General features: G+C 44.5%; 1 protein-coding gene across 2 annotated transcripts; it reads right to left on the bottom strand.

Moving 5' to 3' along the window:
* Positions 1-3,521: 3,521 nt before the first annotated feature.
* On the bottom strand, positions 3,522-20,443 carry AAR2 (AAR2 splicing factor). 2 transcript variants are annotated; one of them, XM_072944147.1, is made up of 5 exons: positions 20,344-20,443; positions 16,815-17,624; positions 13,455-13,684; positions 4,749-4,840; positions 3,522-3,993 (listed from the first exon to the last, which is right to left on the bottom strand). In XM_072944147.1, exons 2-5 carry the CDS (start codon positions 17,569-17,571, stop codon positions 3,915-3,917), a joined length of 1,158 nt encoding a protein of 385 aa, XP_072800248.1. In that variant the 5' UTR covers positions 17,572-17,624; positions 20,344-20,443; the 3' UTR covers positions 3,522-3,914. The 2 variants fall into 2 exon arrangements, with proteins under 2 accessions (XP_072800248.1, XP_006202641.1); XM_006202579.4 differs by having other exon boundaries at positions 3,522-4,840.
* Positions 20,444-22,406: the final 1,963 nt, after the last annotated feature.

Raw genomic sequence — 22,406 nt, 5'->3', positions numbered from 1 at the left:
CCTGCATCAGCCCTCACCTAGGTTATTGTACTCGCCGGCTTACTGGTCTCCTTGCTTCCACCCATCCCCCTGCAGTCTGCGTCCAACACAGCAGCTAGTGATCCTGTTAAAACAAAAGTCAGATCATGTCACTCTTCTGCTTAAAACCCTTTAATGGGTCCCCATTTCACTGAGTAAAATGCAACATTCTTACAATAGCCCCTAAGCTCTGTACAATGTGATCCCTCTGTAAGCTTCCAGATGTTCTCTCCTTCTGTTCTATCCTTTGATCACTCCACTCACCCCATGCTGACCCCGTGGTGTTCCTCTAACACACCAGATATGCTCCTGCCCCATGGCCTTTGCACTCACTGTTCATTCTGCCTGGAACACTCTTCCCCTGGATACCCACAGGGCTCGCTTGCTCACCTCCTCCAAATCTCTGCTCAAATGTCACCTCATTTAAGCTGTAACATATCTTCTTACCTTGCTGGGACTCCCAATTTTCCTTATCCTGCTCTATTTTTTTCCAAAGCATTTCTCAGAACTAACACACTCTAACAATCTACTTATTAAGATTATTGCCTTCCCCTGCCCCACTAAGCTCACAGGGGCAGGTACTTAGAAAGTATTAATTGGGTGAAGGAGGAACACGGTCAACCTCTGCCCCCTGCAGTTTGTCCTATGGGTCCCGGCTTTGCATTCTGAAGGATGAGAGACCTCCTCCTTCAAGACAGCTCTCCCAGCCTCTCTGCTCTTAAGTGAAGGTCCCACATTTTTCTCTGACTGCTTCTCATGTAATGGCTCCCTCTCCTCAAGATGTAACTCCATCTGTCGGCATCCTCTTAGATGTGTAGAGTCCAGACTTGAGCCTGGTAAAAACGTCTGGAGGCGGACAGAGGGAAAATGGAGAAATCTGGGGAGGGAAGAAGCAAGGCAGAGAGACCCAAGGAAGAGACACCTGTGGAGCTGCTTTCGAACAGGCCTCCTGACATTGGGCTGGGAAGCCTCCTACTCCTCCTGTCTTCCTCCCACCAAGCATTTTAACTGACAGCCTGAGGACCCTGAGGATCTCTATTTTCCAGAGAAATCTACTGAGTCTACCCAGGTGAGCATCAGATTGAGGACAAAGGACAGAGGCCTAGCAGGTGGAGGAGGGGCTGGACACGCTCCTCCCCTCCCCCTAGCAGAGAGCAGCTGACATTATATTTGGCGCTCAACCCATCTCAGCAGGGAGTCCGGTCCACGCAAGAGCCCAGGGTTTGGAAGGAGAATGAGCCAGCACCGGAGATGTTGGATACTGCAGAAACAGAAGGATCTAGAAGGGTCTAATGAAAACAAAGCCTGCCTGGGCCAGATGTGAATTCTCTGAGGAAAGGAAGTGCCATGGTCAGCAAGGGTGGTTCTGCGGACTTACAGGACCACGTAGCCCCCAGTACGAGCAGGTAGCTCAGGTGAGCTTCTCAAGTCCGTCCTGCTTTAAACCTGGAGGACGTGACTCAGTGATGGCTTTGCCACGGCATTCTCTCTGTATTTCCACCTCCCGTTTCAGCAGGGGATGGCATCTTGGTCAAGCCGAAGTCTGATTAGTTGGAGAAACCAACATGTCACAGCGCCCTGAGAATATTAAATAGTATTTACAAGGGGGTGACGTTGGGAAAATAATTACCGATGGTAAGAGGCAATCAGCGGCGGGGACTCCTCCACTGCTCAAGTGGTGAGAAATTAGATGGAACGGGCTCAGAGCAGCGAGGGTTTGTCACAGGGACAGCGGAACGGGTTGGAAAGTCGCTACCTCTGCTGATTCTGTTAATAGGATAAAGCAGCCTTGCAAATAAGAGCCAGACCCCAGGAGGCCTGTGTTTGAGGGGATTTTAAAATCAGGCCAGGTCCTGCCAATAGCTTCACTTTTAGATGTGCTGGAACTGAAAGGGAGCTTAGAGATCAGCAATGCCACTGGTTCTCAGTGTGGAAGGTTTCTGCCTTCCAAAAATACTGCAAGTGTTAAGTAATAATTAATTTGTTTTCACATTTCTTATTCATCAAAGACACATAGAGGACTGCCAGCTGGGACAAGCAGGAAAAGACACAGAGTCGATGTCACTCTAGCCCCAAACAAGAGATCTATTGTTTTATTTCTTGTCAGCCCAGCCATATTATCTTGTGTAAATGTAGTTTCCCTTTTGAAAACATTTAAAATAACACAAGGGTCCATTTTTTGGGTGGAGGGAGCCTGAGGGAGCCTGGAGTTATCTATGCCAGAAACCCCCAATTCAAGCAAACTCTCTTATTTTATACACAAGTACACTGAGACCCAGAGAATGTTAAGTGGCTTGCTCAAGGTCACACAGCTGGCTGTCAAGAGGGCCAAGGCTAGATCTCAGGAAGCAGGAAGAGGGGAAGGCTGTCCTGGACATGCAAGGGTCGGAAAGTACATCACAGCAGTGAATGCGGTGCTGAGCACGTGCTATGGACACCGCGGGCTGGGCTTAACTCGTCCTCAGTCCTTACTAGCTGGGGGGCCTAGCAAAATGATTGAAGCTCTCTGAGCCCATTTTCCTATCAGTAAAATGGGGATAATAATAGCACCTACCACCTAGTGCGAGGATTAAGTGAAGTAACAGAGCACTTAGTAAATGGTAGCTACTTTTCTTCAACACACTTGTGTGGGTGCACGGAGAGGGAGTGTCTGTGTAGACATAAGACCAACAGGCTTAGAGAACAAGGTCACATGATGCAACTTCCAGGTGCCACCCTGACAAAGCCAGTGGGAGACAAGTTCTGCCCCAGTGGAGCTCCAGGTACTAAATTGCAGAGCTGTCACTTCCAGGTAGTAACTCAAAACCGAGCATGCCACATCCAGATTCACTGCCTTTGAATTCCAGTAGAGTGAGACTTGGGAGTCTGAACTTTCATAAATTATTATTGAGATATAATTTACACACCACAGAAGTCACCATTTTTAAGTGTACACTTTTGGTGGTTTTTACTATATTTATAAGGTTAGGCAACCATCAACATCTACTTTCAGAATCTTTCATCACCTCAAAAAGAAACCTGGTATCCATTAGCAGTCAATCCCCATTTCCCACTCTCCCATCCCATGGTAATCCTCTCTATGAATTTGTAAACTCTGGGCGATTCATATGAATGGATTCATATAACATGTGGTCTCCGCATCTGGCTTCTTTCAGTCAGCACAGTATTTTCAAGGTTTGTCTATGTCGCTGCATGGATCAGGGCTTTACTCCCTTGTAATCTGCACATTTAACAAGCTCCCCAGGTGATTCTGATGAGTGGGCTTTGGGAAGAAAAACTTCTGGTTACTCTATGGATACAAGGCCTCGATCCTTCCTTCAGGCGTGCCCATCTCGGAAGCCCGACTGGTGAGAGGAGACATGGCTGGTCGCTTGTCTCCTCCAGAGCCTGCAGAGGGTGAGCAGGGTCTCCTGGTGCTTGGGAGGGAGGACATGTGCATTTAGGGACAGTGTCTAGCTGTGCTGGGAACTGGGAAGATTAACTGCAGGACTCACACAAGGGGATTTAGTCTCAACTCAAAGACTTTAATGTACACTATGCTCTTGGAAAAACAACTCCAAGGAAACAAGTGGAACCAAAGTCTTAACCAGCAGGGATTCTCATTCAGAAACCTGGTGTGAGCTACAGCCCTGGAAAAGAATGGCACAGGGACTCTGATCATAACACAACAGTTTGAGGTCAGGGTGCCAGGGATGGTGTGCGTGCAGGCACACCCTCAGGACCCCCGGGAAACAGAGCATCATCATGTCTGTGGCTGACAGCACCACAGCACGACTGGGAAGATCTAGGCTGACCAGGTCATCTCTGGAGCTCTGAATGAAGGCACAGAACTTCAACAGGGCCAAAGAAGCCCATGCAGAGCAAGAATCTTCCTCTTGCTGTTGAATCCCAGGTCATCAATCAGTCATGGTGGCGCTGGTGAGTAATGGGGCCATCCAAGAGGGTTGTTGCCAAGTTCCACTTGTGGGTCTGAGGCTGCAGAAGGGAGCAGATAGGAGGGGTGTGACACTAGTAAGGCCCCTGAGGTCAGGGACCACAATAATCTTGAATGACTACTCACTGGGGCCTCTGGATAGGAGAAAGGTACTTAGATGGAGAAAGCAAAGGCTGACCACTCTTCAGAACCCAACTGTCTTCTGTTATGCCCTCTCCAATCTGGGCCTCCAGAGAGGTCACATGCCCACGTTTGGTGTGATGTATTTCTGCTCAATGAGGTGCAGGCAGAAATTCTGGCCCATCTCCCTATCATCCTCTGTTTAACTTTAAAAAAAAAGTCACCAACTGACATCTCAGACTCCTGGGGAGCCCAAAGTTTCCTGTTTTCTAACCATTCTGTGGAATAAGCTCAACTTCTTCCCTTTTGGAAGCAGTAGGCTGCTGCTGAGGCAGGTCTCTCCCAAGAGCCCAACTAGAATTCAGTTAGGTCAGCACCAAGGCCAGGCTGATGGGGAACCCACAAATGTGTCTTCAGGATGGAGTACAGCCTCTCTGGCACTGAAGGAACTTATTTATTTGTGAAGGAGGGAATTCTGGCTCTATTTCTGCAGACCCTGGTGGGGCTACTGCCCCGGCAGGTCCCAACTGGACGGATGAATGGAGAAGCCAGGAGTGCAGCCGTGTGGGAAGGGGCCTCCCTGGCCCAGAGCATTCCTAGTTAGCCAGTCCCCACACCCTCGGGGAGCTCCACCACCACCGGGGCGCAGTCCTCAGGCTCCGCCTCAAAGTCCCACCGAAACTTCTTGGTCAGGTGAGCTTGGAACTTTTCAGCTTTCTGCCTCAGGGTGGCATCCACGGCAACACTGCAGGCGGAGGAAAAGAAAACCTACAGAGAACAGAGGATAAGTCACTCCTGAGAACACAGAGGGGCCGAAAAAGCTGTGGAAATTTCCTCATGGTGTTCAGCTCTCTGGGGCAGGTGGATCAGCTGCTGCTGGCACAGGCTCAGGACACCTGCTGTGCTCCCCCTAAACCAAGAGAGAAGGTCCAAGCCCAGCTGAGAAGCTGGGACAGGACTAGAATGGAAAATTACTATCCTGGGCAGAAATGCCCCACTGAGAGTAAGGCCAGTGGGGCCATCACCTTCGCTCTGCCCTCTAGGGAGATCTACTGGGCCCTGGGCAATAACTTAGAGGAAGAGGTAGTAGCTACACCAGCAGGTACTAAGAAAGGTATGGGAGGCTTATAAACCCCTGGATCCTATAAAGTCCCAGGCCTAAGCCAATGAGGCTGAAATGCTAAATGTCTAATCCAAATGGGCCACCGGCTGCCAATTTGAGGTTTCTATTCCTCTTAAAATTCTGGTATTTAAAAAAATTGTGGTAATATATACATAACACAAAATCTACCATTTTAACCATTTTTAAAATTATTTTTTAAATTGCACTAAATATACATAATATTTACCATTTTAACCATTTTAATAGTGGCATTAAGTATATTTACACTGTTACGCAACCATCACCACCAACCATCTCCAGAACTTTTTTCTCTTCCTCACCTGAAACTTTATATCCATTAACTCCCCATTCCACCTCCTCTGGCCTCTGGTAACCACCATTCTACTTTCTGTCTCTATGAATCTGACTACTCTAGGTACATCATATAAGTACTTGCTCTTCTGTGCCTAGCTTATTTTACTTAGCATAATGTCCTTAAGGTTCACTCATGTAGCATGGGTCAGAATTTCCTTCCTTTTAAAGGTTGAATGATATTCCATTGTATGTATAAACCACATTTTATTTTCCATTCATCTGCCACTGGTCATTTGAGTTGTTTCTACCTTTTGGCTATTATAAATAATGCTGCTATGAACAACGGTGTAAAAATATCTCTTATAGAGTCCCTGCTTTCAATTCTGTGGAGTATATACCCAGAAGTGGAGGTTTTAGATCATAAGGTAATCCTGTTTAATGTTTTGAGGAACCACCATACTATTTTCCACAGTGGCTGTGCCGTTTTACAATCAGCAATGAACAAAGGTTCTAATTTCTCCACATCCTCTCCCACATCTGTTATTGTCTGTGTTTGTTTGTTTATTTACAATAGCTACCCAAATAGGTGTGAAGTGGTGTCTCACTGTGGTTTTGATTTGTATTTCCCTAATGATTAGTGATGTCAAATAACTTTCCATGTATTCACTGGCCATCTGTATATCTTCTTTGGAGAACAGTCTGTTCAAGCCCTTTGCCCATTTTTGACCAGGTGATTTGTTTCTTTGTTTTTGAGTCATCAGAGTTCTTTATATATTCTGATATTAATCCCTTGTTCTGATGTTCTTTTACATTCAGTTTCATCTAATATAAACATGGGCAGGGACAGAACAGTAACTTTCTCTACAACTGAAACTGCATTCCAGACTTCCTTGGATCCCAACCTCTTCTAAGAATGACAGCAAACCCATTACTCCTTCTCACACTATTTTACTGTTTTCAAAGAAGTTTCACAGAGTATCCCAATGCATCCTCACAAGGCCCTGGGAAGACATACTAGGATGCCGGTTTTTACAGAAGTGGAGGCTGAGTGGAGTTAAATGGCTGGGTCAAAACTACCAGAAAGGAAGGAGTAGTTTTTCCCAGACTTCTCGTCGGCTCCCTGCAGGACCACCCCACAGATACAGGGGCACGAGCAGCTCTTTGATCCACATCACCCTTGTGCCACAGCTGGCCTGCAGACCACTACAGAAGGAATCTGGGCTCCAGGGGCTTTGACCTGACAAAGGTAACAGGTGTACTCTGTGGCTGATTTCAGGAACAACCTCCCTCCACCCAATTCTCCACCATCTTTCTGTTAGCAAGAGCGAGGCACATTGTCAGTGGTCTTTGGTTAGAGCCACTGTGTGGGGTGGTAGCAGGAACAGAAGTAACAGGGAGGAGGGTGCAGAAACAGAAGGCAGGGGGCTTACAGAATTTGGTTTCATTACTTGGGAATCAACTAAATACAGGATCAGGAAGCATAGCCACAACAAAATACCAGATCAGTAACTAATTAGAGGGCAGCGTGAGCTGGGCAGCAAGAGGGCAGTGGGGAAGCCGGCGGCCTGTCTGTACGCAGCTAATGGAGCTTGCTCTGGAGTGTTGAATGTGGAGCTGGCTGAACTCTGCGGGGGTGCCTGGTACAGGAAGCAGAGAAGCCTTATTTCACACAGCATCAGCGCTGGAGGCCCTGCACACCCATGGGTCTGTCCTCAGAGGTTCTGGGAGACTGCTGGCTGAATCAGCCTCTTCCTGTCCTCCCTTCTTACACGGTAAATTGTACTACTCTCTACATAGCCCCTTCCTCTCCAGCCACGTCGAGCAGCTGCCTAGACATGCTCTACTGCTTCTTCTATGCCTCTCTGCCCACATGCTTTTCCCTCTGCTTATAACACTCTTCCACCCTTGCTTTCTCCTCCTTCACCTACTGATTTCTACTAGTGGCTCAGGCTTAGCTCAGCCACCACCTTCTTTGGGATGGCTTCCCAGGCCAGACGGAGCAGGTGCTCCTCTGTGCTCCCCTGGCGCCCAAGGTTATGTGGAACAGAGCCTCACCCTCAGTCAGGGGCAGTCCACTTACTGTCCAGCTCTCCCAAGAGATGAGGGGCCAACTCCAAAGCAGCGACTCCTTTTCATACCTGCATCCCACCCCTAGTACAGAGTTTGACATATAAAAAGGATGTTTAATTAACGAAAGGATGAAGAAAACCATAGGTTCTATGAAAATCCATTTCTGGTCCCCTTTTGCACAGTGCTTGCACCAAATGATTGTGATAATTATATGATGGTACTGGACAGAATAAGGGACTTGCCCTGGGGAGGAGGTGGCTTATTTACCAGGCTCCTGAACGCTACTGGCTCACGAGCCAGCTCCTTGTGACATGCCTCTTATAAAAGCCCAAGCTGAATGGAACTGCTCTAACCTCTGTCCCCCAGAACTGTGCCTGAGCTTCCCTTATGGCATTTCTCACACTCTGCTTGCATCACAGTGATCTGTATCCCTTCAGAGTAGGGGTCACTTCCTAATTATCAATGTGACCCACACAGATCGCCCAGGGCCTGGCACAGAGTAAGGGCCCACAGGATGCTCACTGAACAGATATGAATGAGTCCGACGGATTGCCCTGCATGTGGCCATGGCCATCAGTGAGAGGCTGGAATGGCTGGGCTCATTCTCATCACTCATCCTTCCAACCCACCTCTCAAACACTGTCTGGGGGTAAATCAGCTAGAGGCAGGTTTCACACAAGACTTCAGTCTGAAAAATTAGGCTTCTAATTTTTGAAAAGTGCTATGTCCTTTTTAAAGAACTTGTCAGTCTAATGTTTACTATAAACATGGAGGTAGGACAGGAAATTACTATTCCCATTGTACAGATGAGAATGGTGATAAATGTCAAGCAGGATTGAGTCCAAGTAGGGAAATCGAAATCTTTCTTCCCTACCAAGACCTTCTTTTAGTCTTGACATAGACTTAATACATCCTTGATATTTTCAGCAATGCCCTGTGGGGAGCCAAAGGGCTAGGAGACCAGGTGGTTCTGGAATTGTCCCCTCTGCAGGCCTCTAGGACCCAGGGCACAGCCAGTTGACTTTTTAAAAAATCAACTTTATTGAGGAACAATTTATATACAATTAAATTCATCCATTTTAAGTGTTTGATTCATTTTGATAAGTATATACACCCATGCAACCACTATATAATCAAGATAGATATATGCTTGGTTTTTTCTCTTGGTATCCCGTTCTGTGAGTTTGAAGGCCCACATGCTATCATAGCCAGGATACTGAACAGTTTCACCACCCCCAAAAACATTCCCTCACAATGCCCCTTAGTGATCAAATCCTCCCATTGTCCCCAGCCCCTGGCATCCACTGATCTATTTTTGTCTCTATAGTTTATAAACTTGGTATTTTTAAAACTCACAATTCAGAAGAAATTTTTAGACAGTATTTGGTTTTCAAACAATAATTTACTTTGATTCTCTTGTTTTTAGATTAATTTTATGCCTTCTTCAGAAAATTTTGTAATGATCTGGTTATTTTATTTACTAAAATGAAATCAAGTGAACACTTTTTAAAATCACTGAGAAATGAACCATCTTAATATTGTAAGGTTAATCCAGGATATTTAAAAAATACTATTGAAATAGGATAATACTTCATAAACAACTGCATTTATCTAAAACTAAAAGCACACCTATTAGATATTTTTCTTCAAATGTAAAAAAGGTATTAATACTTTTATCGTTAAGTATATATTGTAAAACTGTAAATTACTTTAGTCAGAAATGTGAAAGCTTTCTCTTAAACTCTAGTTAAGTAAATTGATTTCAGTCAGGTCACCTTGAGAAATTCAAAATACCACCGTAGGTAGCTGAGTCACTTCTTATCCTATTTTTTGGCTAGACCAAAAAGATGAAATTTCCTAATTTTTTCAATTCCCAAATGATTATTCAATTTAGAATAAAACTAGCCAGAGGTAGTACATTTTAGAAGAAAGTGGTATTAAAAGCAAGACTATCACTCCACAATGATTACCACAAAGGCAAAGAGGAGGAATCATGTCTTGAGGTCAGTTTAAAGATTTTGGTCTGTTTCATCAAGGGCTGTAATCATATATGGGAGCCCATCGCAGTGGGCTTTAGAATCAAACTTCAGTCTTGCCATCCACTTGCTCTGGCAACCTTGGGCAAAATTATGTGACCTCCCTGTTCCTGTTTCCTCACCTGTAAAATAGGATTATATACTTAACTTCCAGCATTGTTGTGAAGGCTAAAGAAAATAACGCACAGTAAATGTGCAGAAGTGATAGCTGACGGCAGGAGGTGTAGGAGTAGGTAGGTGAAATTTATCATAGCTGGTGTTATGATAAAAATACAGGCATATGTTGTTTTATTGCACTTCACAGATACTGCTTTTTTTTTTTTTAAATTGAAGGTCTGTGGCAACCCTGCATCGAGCAAGTCTATCAGTGCCATTTTCCCAGTAGCATTTGCTCACTTGGCATCTGTGTCCTATTCTGGTAATTCTCGCAATATTTCAAACCCTTCGCCACCAAAAAGACTACAAGTCGCTGAAGTCTCAGATGATGGTTAGCATATTTTAGCAACGACGTATTTCTTAAAGTATTTTTTTAGACATAATGCTATTATTGCACTTATCAGACTATACAGTATAGTATAAACATGACTTTTATATGTACTGGGAAACCAAAAAACTTGTGTGACTCACTCTTGGTGATACACGCTTTATTGTGGTGGTCTGGAACCGAACCCACAATATCTCCAAGGTATGCCTGTACTATAGACATCATTGTCAGAGCTAGTGTTTTCCCTCAAGACTTAAAGATGGACACTAGCATTTAGAATACTGGCAAGAAATGAAGCTGGAAAGCCTATAAGGCCTATGTGACTAAATGTATTAAAAAAAAAAAACAGGGTATGTGACTACGCCTAAATGCTATGCAATCAGCAATAAGAATCTTTATTTTGCAAATAACTCACTTTATAACATACTATTAAATTCAGATTATCCTTTCATTGGTTTTAAACAAATAATGATGACTCAAGTTGCTTTAAATAAAAGGAAAAACTGTATCTATTTTTGTAAAACAAATAATTTTTATTCAAGCTAAATCCACGGGATTTGTAAAAACCAGTGGCATCTATTCAAAAAGGCCTCTAATGGCAGAGGGCATTATGTAGCTGATTTTATACAAACTAATGTGGCTGTCTTTAAGTGCTTACACACACAAACACCAGTCCCTCTCCATGGGTAGTAGCCATTTAAACTCCTAAGTAAGAAAGTCAGTTCCACGTACTTGACTACCTGCGGGGAGAGAGCAGGCGGCTGGCTGAGGAAGACTTTTATGGGCTGATTCATTCACTCACAAGCACCCGGAGTGAGTGCCTGCGTGCAGGGGGATAGGATCTCACTGCCAAGATGGCATCAATGTAACTCTCCATCAGAAAAAATAGAAGAAAGTTTTGTAATATCCCTTCCACATTTTGCCTGTTGAAATCTGTGTCATCCTTCAAGCTCATGGTCAAATGCCCCCTTCACAAAAAAGCCATTTCTCTGTCTCCTCAAACCTCAACCTAGTCTGAATGAACCAATCCCTTTCTGGTGCTCCTAATACCCTTTGATCAGACTTCACTGTTTACACCTATCATATTAGGGTCATCTATTTACACTGCCACAGGAATTATGCACTCTGTCCATCTAAAAACACCCAGGTTAGGATCCAGATCAGAATGACCTATGTTTGGGCTTTTAACTTTTTAGGCAACAAAGACCACAGAAATAGGATCAGAGGTGCATTTTGGTGGTGGCATGGGAGACAGATGGGCTGACGGGGGTAAACATGGAAGCTGATAAACTCTGACACAGTCTAGATGAGATGAAAAGGCCTGGGTTAGGGAAATGATACCGGGGCAGGGCTGCCTTCTAAAACACTGAGTGCTATCTGGAGTTATCTGATTAATTCATTTGTTTATTTTCCCACCAAAATATGAACTACAAGTCAGGGACTCTGTCTTATTCACAGCTATATTTCCCATCCTAGAACAGGGCCTTGAATGCAGCAGGTGCTCAGCAAATACCTGTTAAATCAATGAAGAGATGCCTTGAGGGCAGGAACCCTGGCTAACTCATATATGTATTCCTCAACACTTTCAGGAGAGTGTTGTATATAAAGAAAGGATGCTCAAAAACATGTGTTGATATATTTTTTTAAAGGCACACGTCCCAGATTTCTCCAAATAATGACATCAAATTTTTTTGGTGAGAAGTCCCAAGACAGAATTCTTCTAACCATCAGCTTTGCACACCCCACCTGGACATCGAGAAATCCAGCTGGGCCCTTTCTGCTTCGTAAATCATTGCTGGCGACGAAGCTGCGGCAATTAAGAGCTCAGCTGTTGGCTGTGCTGACAATGGCTGGGACAGCCAACAACGCAGCGTGACCCTCCTATGTTTGCACGGCAGCATTAACGCACATCACAAGGGTAGCACATATTCACGGGGGCCACAGCCACTGCCAGAGGCGAGTTAGCAGGCTGATGCATCCTACTACTCTGCAACCCATAACCCAGTAACTGTGGGGCGGATTTCCCCTGCAGAGGAAGGATAAAGGGATTTAATTTTTCTGTTATATCAAGAACCAATGAAAGGGCAGTTTTATAACTCTTCTGAAGTGGAATACACCAAGCTCAAACCATCAGCTTGACTGACTCATCTCTGTGTTCCACACAAGTCCTTCAACTCCTGGAGTTTTATGTCAGCTGCCTGATCACAGGGACTTTTCCAACAGTATGTCAGTTTTAGAAGAGCTCTGTACCTGTGATCCTTGATAGTGTCTCCCCTAATGTCAGTCAAGAATCTTTTGAGGGGATCTACATTGTATTCAGTACTCAGGGGCATAAGCACAGGTCTTAAATCAAGACTCAGGCCTGGGTACAAATCCTGACTCTATTACTTACCAGCTGTATGACCATGCATAAATGACTTAACCTTTTTGAGTCTCAGTATTCTCACTTATAAAATGGGAATAATCCTCCCTGCCTTACAGTGCTGCAGAGAGGTTAAATGAGGGTACCTATATAAAGAGATAACTGTGGTGCCTACTAAATGCCAACAGGCACCTAGTAAGTTCATTCCTTTCCTTACCCTGGGTGGGAGTGGGAGGTTAGTGAATCGCCACTTTTTAAGGAGCAGGCCCTGTGGGGTTCTCATGCACAGGGAGAAGAAAGCAGTCATGGAGCAGAACATACGGAAACTGACAGCTTGCAGCTTCTGCCTTTTCCATACTTGAAAAAGTTACAAAATGTGAGTGGCAGAGGTTGTCTCAAGAACATAAAGGAAGCTAATCTGTTTGCAAAGGGAGGAAATAGCACAGGATGAAGATTGTAAGTTGTTTGAAGCTTCTTCCCTAATTACCACTCATAATGAAAATTTAATTGCTGAGTTAAAAGCAAATTTCACTTTTTTCTGTCAGAGAATCTCTGCAGAAACTGGCACATTTTGTCTGAAAAGGAAATCAAAGTTACTTTAATGCTTAAATGAGATCTAAGGAGCTGCAGATGTTTCCCTGGGAATAACTAGCTTCAAAACTCTGTCCTACTGGGTTGCAGCAACTTATGGTTACAGAGAGAGAGAAAGAAAAACTGTTTTGAGCTAAGTAACTCAAGTGGTGGGACTGTTTCAAATTCCAAGTACCCCAGGGCTAGGCACTCCGGAGGAGAGTTGGGGAGAAGGTGGCACAGAGAGAGGGGCTCTGGCATTAAGGAGCTCACAACCAAGGAGAGACAGAACCAGAAAACAGCCTAAGATTAGGAAACTGAAATGAAGAAAACTTGGCTCAGGAAAGAATAGCAAGAAACAAAAAAGTAAGCCTCCGAGGGTGCTTTCTCAGACCCTGGCCTTAATTCTGACCCACTGGGGTATCAGCTGAAAGACTGCTCACCTGTAAGGTGCTGGTGAGGAAGTTGTCCTGGGACACAATGTCCACAAAGAAGTCAGCGGGGATCTCGCCGAGCTGGTGGTACAGGATGGAGATGAGGTTGATGTAGAGGGTGTGGTGTTTCACCATGGCTTCTTCTGACCGGCACAGAAGGTTCAGGAGCCGCTTCCAGTGCTCAAATGCCTCGTACACGTTCCCCAGCAGGAAGCACACAAAGGCAAACTGGAGCTCACCTGGAAGGTGCAGAGAGGAGAAATGATCTTTAGGGAGAGGAGTAGCAGCTGACTCTCCTAGGCCGTCAATTGCACTGGGCCTCGGCAATGGGGCTTTCTGTCCTTGTGACTCTTCCAGGACCTGGAAAGGGGTTTTGTCCCTAGAAGCTACTCAATAAAACCTGCTGAACTGCAAGAGAAACCAAATCAGTTTTGGGTTTCTATAAAATCAGACTGCAACAGCAGAGGTACATCTAGTATTTGCCTGGCACTTAAAAAGTTGACAAAACGAGTCCATGGATATTATGCCAAGTGAATCCCAAAACTGGCTGTCCATTTGAATTACTAGGAGAACTTGTGAAAACTAAAGCTGCCCAAGCTTCACCGCCAGAGATCCTGGATGAGGACCGATGATGGGGCCTCAGTATCTGAAGCTCTAACAAGCTCCTTGGGTGTTTCTGATACAGATAGTCTGCTTCAGGGTTGGGGAAATGTGGCATTACACCATGTAATCCTCAGCCCAACTCTACAAGGTGGTCAGAGAAGATGGTATTTGCCTCATTTTATACATGAGGTCAGTAGACTTGCCCAAGGTCACATATCTAATGCTCGGCAATTGAACAGAGGAAAGATAAACCAGATTTCCTATTGGGTGGGAACAGTCCTAGAGCCTCCTTGAACAGGAAAATTCAAGAGTACTTTTCCAGGGTTAGACTGCCAGCCAAATTATTTTTGTTTGTTTGATCACAGGGCTCTGTGATTTAATCTCTATGAGCAGCTTGTGGCTCTGGAGCCAAACTGCCTGGGTTCAAATCTCAGCTCCACCACTTCACAGCTGTGTGACCCTGGGCAAGTTACTTAATATGTTTATGCTTCAATTTCCTTATTTGAGCTTTGCAGTGACGATTAAATGAATCAATATAGCACATATAAAGCATTTAACATAATGCCTGGCACAAAGTAGCACTCAAGGAATCTTAAGTTATTATCCCACATTTCCACCAGATGCCTGTCTCAAACAAAGAGACCTGATAATCCAGAAGCCATTGTTTTTGGGCAAGCAGCTGGGTGTCTGCCAAATTTGGTTGCCAAAACATACTGTTACTGATCAGAGACATTCTCTCTGACTTCAAATTTAAGGAGGGCTTCTGTGGCATACCTACATGTGGGCCATAAAAAGAACAACAGTAAATACCTCTTCAAACACATGGTGTCTGATCTCTGTCACCTCCAGAGACCTGGAAAAACTAGTTTCCTGTTCTAAGCCTTGTGGAACTAAGTTTGCTTTCTGTAAATAGTTACCTGGTCTAGGTAGTCTTGATATTTGATGAATATTTTCAAAATACAGTAAAATTTTCTCTGTATGATAGAGGTTAATGATTTGCTTCTTCAATTGGCTTTACCTGGTTAGTTTGAGAAAATACAAGCTTATTCTCTGAATTTAAGGCATTTATTTAAATTAATACATTTCTGGCCTACTCTAAAATTAAATTATCAGATCAGAAGTAATTTCAAAGAGCTGTCATGAAGATACAGTGATCCCTGCAACAGACTTTTTCACAAGATTACTTTGAAGAACTGAAATGCTTCAGAAGTAGAAAACAGGATTTCTGTCCATTTTTAAGCCAGAATTCCAAGTGTTACTTATTAAATAAAAAAACAGATACGCCCTTTAAAATGTCCCTTTTTATCAGCTGAGCCAATTTCTATAAAAGGCCCTATATTCAAAATTCTCACTGATCTTCCAATAGAAAAATATGCAAATACTGGACAACTTGTAAAAGAAAAAATATTAATAGCTATTAAAGCTGTGACAAATGTTTGCTGTCACTAGTAACTGAAGAAATATAAACTGAAATAAGATGTCATTCTTCAACCATTCACTTGGAAGAGGCCTTGGCTAAATTGCCAGGTCAAATGTCAAAAGTGATGAGCAACAGCTTATCATCAACCAGCTGATGAGGAAGCGCAACCTCCTCCGGAAACACGCACACTCTGTTTCAATAATTCCCACCCTAAACATAGGCAAAAGGACACAAGAGGAGGATCATTAGACAATAGTTATAATAGGGAAAACAGGAACATCATAAAGATCCACCAACGGATTCAATAACTATGGTTCATACAGGCTGGTTTAATAACTATGGAACCTAAGTAGCCACTAAAGAGAAGTGAGTTTCAGTGACATGGAAAAACGTTTATATTAAAGCAAATTACAACATAATATATCATAATCTTGTCTTTTGTGAAAATATCATACGCATACACCAACATATAACTGAATTTAAAAGGACTACAAGGAAACACAGAAATATATTTAAAAACTGAAGAGGAGGGTGTAGCTCAGTAGTAGAGCCCAAGCTTAGCATGCATGAGGTTCTGAGTTCAATTCCCAGTACCTCCACTAAACAAATGAACACAATTACCTCCCCAAACCAAAAAAAATAAAATAAAAAAGGTAAATGTTATTTTTAAAAAACCACCTGAAAAATACATAAAAATATGTATCTAAAAGATGGAAAATAAATACAACAAAATATTAAAAAATGGTTATTTCTTAGTAGTGGAATTTGGAATTTTATTTTTGTTTTTCTTCTAGGATGAACATGTTATTTTTGTAATAAGGGGGAAAAACAACAATAAAAACTGTAACAATTTAAAAAAAATCACTGTTCTGGCTGAACCCTTAAGAGAGTCAGGAGCAAACTGAGGGGACAGATAAGAGGCCCCCAGGGACATAGCTGGGCCTGGGAACCAGGAGTCCTGGACTCTGGTCTCACTTCAACCACACCACTGAGTCACCCATGTCCTTTCCCTCCATGGACCTTAATCTGTAAAATGCAGTAGTGTGGAGGCTGGGCCACACCACTGGTTCTGAAGCACAGGATTGCCTGTATCAGCTTCACCTACAGTGGTTGTCTGTTACGTAGACAGACAAACTGCTGGGGCCCCACTCCAGACCTTCTGAACCAGCCTCCAGAGGTAAGGCTTGGGAATCTGTATCTTTAACAAGCGTACTGGGTAAGACTGCCTACTCGTCAGGTTTAGGAACCACTGGACCAGATAACCCAAGATGTACTCCCTATTTTAAAGCCCCCCTTTTTATACCCTTCCTTTGGCCCACTCTCAAAGGAGCCTCGCTCCTCCTCACCTAGCACATCCTGGGGGCTGCTGGGGAACTGCTTGCTGAGCACAGACTCCAGGGCATAGCTCAGGTCCATGCTGTGCCTGGTTATCTCTGCCGGCGTGGCACCTGCTGGGAACATCTGTGTGGGCAGCTCTGAGAAGCGGATCTCTGTGCCAGCTCTGGGCTTCATCTCAGGCAGCCGGGCCAGGCCCTCCTGGTAGCTCTTGCACTCAGTGCCGCAGAGGGGGAGATTCTGCCCCAACCGGTCCTTGGTGTGCTTCATGGAGAGTACGGGCAGCACCTCTGAGAAGGCACAGATCTGCCGGGTCTCAGGCTGCAGCTTCTCCACTGTGGCCTCACTGATGAAGTTGGTGAGTGAGATCCACTTCTTGAGTGTGGCATATGGATAAGGTCCCAGGAACTGGTCCAGCTCCTGGAGGTTGGCCCTCATGGCCTCCACCTCAGCCTCTGGGGCTGGGGACAGGTCTACCTCTTCCCGGACCGCATTCCAGCGCAGGACCATCAGCCCCCGCTGCTGAAGACTAAGAAAGAAGCCCATACGAGGGCCCACATCCCTAGGATTGGCCTTGTCCACAGAGCTGTAGTAGAGGAAGTGGATGCCTGGCGGGATCATCTTCACGCCTCGGAACTTGGGCCCCACCTCCCAGGAGTTGTAGTCAATGCCAAATTCTGTCCCCTTGGGCATATTCAGAATGACCACAGTGGCCCCTTCAAAGAAGAGGCGCTTGGCAAGCTCAGGATCCATCTGCATGGCAGCCATGGGACCAGTGGTCGGTGATCCAGAAAAAAAACTTTCCTAGTCTTCCAGAATAGCTGAAAAAAAAAATCAGAGTTAATCAGAACCTGGGGAAGAATGCTTCATTTGATGAACATTCTCTATGTGCCAGATATTGAATTAGACCCCTGACATAGTTATCTCCCTTCATCTTCACCACAACTCTGCATCATTTTTACAGATGAAGAAAATGGGACTTAAAGAGAGTTTCTGTGTTTTGGTTTAATGAACAAGAACACTCATTTCGCAGCTAGAAAGACATCAGTTAAAGAAAAGTGACACGCTTAAGGTCACACAAGGACCCAATAAGAACCTGGGTACCCTGCCCTTCTGGTTCTTTCCACTGTTCACTCAAGATCTATTCTCAGATCTCTCTCTCACAACAGAGGAGGAAGGTGGAGAAAGCCTCCTATAACAAAACTATACTAAAATTTCTAACCCATTCTAAACTCTAACACTGTCTAAACTGTCTTAAATTATAACTCTGTCTAAAGCCTATTGCTGGAAAGTCCCAGAAGAGTTGAGAAGCACCCACCCAGTTTTCTGTAAGCCCCAGGGAAGGCCCAGAAATGGACAGAAGGTGGAAAGTGTGTGCCTAGCATCCAAAATTCACAGGTTTGGCAAGTGGAGACCTTTTCAACCACAACCACAATCACACCCACCTCCTCCTCTTACTTGTCTAAACACTGAAGTCCAGGGAGTGAAACAACCTCCCGAACAGTCCACAGGCAGTGGCAGCTCTGGACTACTCACTCAGAGTGGATTCAACTGGCATGGCTGGCCTCGGATCAGTATTTATAAGAGAAAGAGCTTAGAACATTTATTTTATCTACCTCTGAACAACCCATGAAGACATACTGGTAAAACTTCTGTAAGCAAATAGACACTGCCTCTATATTTATTAGAATAGTTCCAACATGAACTAATTTAAACCAAACAATTATCTAACCTTCTAGTCCCAAGACAGCTACCTATTCAATTCAGCCAAATAATCCCGGAGTGCCTGCACTGTGCCAGGATCTTCACTGGGCACTAAAAGAAACATTCACAGAGTAAGACAGTTACCACCCTCTAGGCACTTCCAGGCTAGCCAGATGTAAAAACAATACCCCAAATCTTCACAAAGAACCAGCTGCCTCTTGAATTCTTTTTATTCATTTTATTTTAAACAAAACAAAATAAAACCATAAGGAAAGGAAGGCCAGCACTTTTCCAAAAATCTTAAGGCCATTTTATTGTCTTAATCCCAAAACCACCACAAATGACTCTCACTCTAAATCAGAATTTTTCTCAAACTGCGAGTCACAACCCATTAATGGGTTAAGAAATCAATTTTATAGGATCTTGAACAGCATTAACTTTTTAAAATAAAAGGACAGAATATTTAAAAATCAGAGCACATCATGCTCTGTATTGTTTTCTGTAAAGCTAAGTATTGTTTTCTGAAGTTTTGTGTGTTGTGAGGATTCTTGGCCACAAGAATATATAATGTATTTGTATTTGAACTATAATGTATTTGTTACTGTAGTTCACAATCGTCAAAAGTGTGAAAGCCACTGATCTGAATAATTTAGATCATCTTCCTATTCCCAACCTTCGACTCAGAAGGTACTTAATAAGTATTTACTAAATAAACAGCAGTTGCATTTAAAATAACTGCTCATCAATTAGCCATTTTCCCTGTGGCATCTGTGTGCTCCTCCTTGATATTGACATTCCTTTCATTCTAATCCACCAGACTGTAATTCTCTTCACTATATCTTTAGCAGCTGGCACATGGCCTGGCACAAAGAAGATGCCTTGGAATGCAAAAAGTCATATCCATCCACTTCTCTCCACCACCTTACTCTAAATTACCATGTCCCTCACCCAGAGAGCAGTCACCCCTCCAATCCCTTCTCCATCCAACAGCTCAAGTAACCTTCTCAAAGTGCCAATCTAAACACTTCACCATTCACACTTAATACCCTCTGAGTGGCTCTTGGAAAACTGAAATTTTTACTATGACCTATAAGGCCTGCATGGTCTGGGCCCTGGCAACTCCTCAAGCTTGTAGCATACCATACTTCCCCTACAAGCATTCTGTTCCAGACATTAGCCTCTTTCAGATCCTCGAACAGGAAGCTCCCCGGGGTAGAAAAGTCTTCCCTCCCCTCTTTTTCAAATCATTTTTCTGATCTCTGCTCAATAGTCACCTCTTCAGTAAAGCTTCCTTGACCTGGGGGATAGGTCTGGTATCCTGTGATACACCCTCATGGCACGGTGAATCTTTCCATTTTACTCATAACAGCCGCAATTTTGCAAATGTTAATAGAGGGCTGTCACCTCCGAAAGACGGGAGTCTTTTGTATCTCTAGCACACATTAGACGCTTGGTAAGCATTCACTTAATAAAAGCATGATATCCATTTTGTAGATATGAAACAAACGGAAAAGACCTTATCTGAAGTTACAAAGAGTAGGACAGAACTACTTCAAACGGAGCCAAGGTCTCCGGGGCCCCAAGTTCTAAAGTTAGGAAAAAAGCAAGTTACCCCGGGCGTCCCAAGAAGTCCTGGCCGCGGTGTGTCGGGCGACGGTTTCTCAGGGAGAAAGGCCTACAGAGACAGATGGGTCCCACCTCCAGCCCATAGAGAGGGACCCCGCAGACCTGGCTAGTTCAGGGCCCTCCGCGATCCCAACCCGGGAAAAGGGGTGGCCGGGGCCACACAGACAACGAAAGCAGAGCAGTTAAAAGAGCACAAGAGGCCGCACTCACCGACTTCGGCCTTGCCCCAAGCTCAGGAACCAGGGAAGCGCACCGGAACTTCTCCCGCTCTGGCGCCGCACGGGAGCAACGGCGAAAGGGGCCGGGCAGATCCCTCAGTCGCGGAAGGACTGGTCCGCGCCTGCAAGTTCCGCCCTATCAAACGTTGCCTTTTGCTACTTTCAGTAACTGATTTTAGCTCCCGAACCGCGGACAGTAACTTTCATCAAACGATGCATTTTATATCCCGCTTCAGAAACACATCCACCAGCCATGGTTTTTCAGTCTCAATTATTCATGGCTTCAGAAGCTATGATGAAGGTCGTGACTGCCCGATAGCCACAGTCAGAGGTTCCGTCATGATTCTGGTCAGCCAATCACTATCAGAGTAACAGTGTCACAGCTGGCCATTTATCACCCGGTCTCAGCCTCCAACCACTCTCAGCCCTAGGGCAGAGCCTCAGAAACCCAGCCCAGAGGGAACCAGTCTCAGCAACAGTAGTCACCACATCCATGCCTCCAGCCATAATCACCCAGTGTCCTCTGACAGTGCAGGTCTATATATCTCAGTCAGGCTGTAAACTTGAGGAAAGGAAACTGTCTGGCTTGTTCTCCACTGTTTCCCTGGAATCTAGCACAAAGCCAGGCACAAAGGCTCAGCTCAGTACATATAGTATGCATTTAATTAATGACAGTAGTTTGTTATTAACTAATGGCTTCTATTTTGGGGCCTAGCCCTGTGCTGGATGGTTGTATCAGTCAGGGTTCAGCCAAGAAGTAGAGCCAACAGGAGGTATATAACAGCTTCACTGCAAGGAATTGGCTTACGTGATTGTGAGGGCTGGCTAGGTAAATCCAAATTCCAAAGGGCAGGACACTTGGTATATGATTTCTAATCCTTGCACTGACCCTAGTTAAGCAGAGTTAGTATTCCCAGCATGCAGAAGAGAAAACTGAGGCTCAGAGAGGTTACACAGCCAGAAAGTGGCAGGGCTAGGATGCAAACCAAGGTCTGACTGGCTATTCTTGTCCCCAGGCTGCTGCTCCTTAGCTTGTCTGTCACACTTCCTCAGTGACAGCTGGACATGCCAATCTGTCTCAGTCAAAATTCATCTTTTAGGGAACTTCAGACTAGACCAGGCCCTGCAGTTATGGTTAATCACAATGAGCTGCTGCAATATTAACCAGAGATGGCCTCCATCAGTCACAGTCATGCATGTCAATCTCAGCCTGTCATGTCAGTTCCATTTCCTGCATGAAGAAGCTCAGCTCCCTCTCCACCCCTCCTCATTCCCAGTCTTATGCTGAGCTCCGCAGTCTGTTTTCAAAATGCCCTGTTCCAGCTGGGTTCACCACTTTCTGAAATTTCAGGGCACTGAACTCTAGACACAGAAGCTGTGATAGTAGCCCAGGAATCCTACCTTGTAGACTGCATGTCTATCCAGATCAGGTTTCTTAACCTTGGTACTATTGAGGTCAGATAATTCTTTGTTGTAGGGCCATTATCCTATGCATTGTAGGGTGTTTAGCAGCTTCCCTGGCCTCTGCCCACTAGATGCCAGTAACACTCCTCAGCTGTGACAACCAAAACTGTCTCTATACATTGCTAAATGTTCCCTTGTCAGAGGAAATCATACCCACCTCCCACGTTAAAAATCACTGATCTAAATGAACCAGCCAGGTTATTCCTAAGCAGTTCGGAGGCTGACCCTATATTTATGTGAGACAGAGATACAGATCCAGGGTGTGGGTGGTACCCAATGTTTGCAAAACAAGTCCTATTCCAGGACTGCAGGGGTGACAGCTAGCTAAAAGAAAACTACAGGGAAAATTCAGGGAAGGATTCATGAAACTCCTGGAAGCAAGTGCCTCTGACAATGGACAGGAGTCTGGAGAGGGTTGAAGAATTGCTTTTCACTGCACAGCATTTTGTATCATTTAATGAATTACCTTGAAAAAGAAAAGACATAGTATTTAGTATTTGAAATTATAGGGAAATGCTCAGGATTTAAGTTTTTAAAAGTATTTAGAATGGCATGTACAGGTGACTTCAACTCTGATAAAAATACATATGT

Source organism: Vicugna pacos, chromosome 19 (genome assembly GCF_048564905.1).
Source record: "Vicugna pacos chromosome 19, VicPac4, whole genome shotgun sequence".
NCBI classification, from domain to species: Eukaryota; Metazoa; Chordata; class Mammalia; order Artiodactyla; family Camelidae; genus Vicugna; species Vicugna pacos.
The sequence above is the reverse complement of the archived record's forward strand: the minus strand, read 5'-3'. Positions and strand labels throughout refer to the sequence as shown.

What these genes read in the sequence shown, in the direction of transcription:
- AAR2 (XM_072944147.1), bottom strand. Translation starts at nt 17,571, where the DNA reads ATGGCTGCCATGCAGATGGATCCTGAGCTTGCCAAGCGCCTCTTCTTT. An exon ending in CAGCCCCCAGGATGTGCTAG is followed by an intron (nt 13,685 to 16,814) that starts GTGAGGAGGAGC and finishes TGCACCTTCCAG; the next exon opens with GTGAGCTCCAGTTTGCCTTT. An exon ending in TCCTCACCAGCACCTTACAG is followed by an intron (nt 4,841 to 13,454) that starts GTGAGCAGTCTT and finishes TGTTCTCTGTAG; the next exon opens with GTTTTCTTTTCCTCCGCCTG.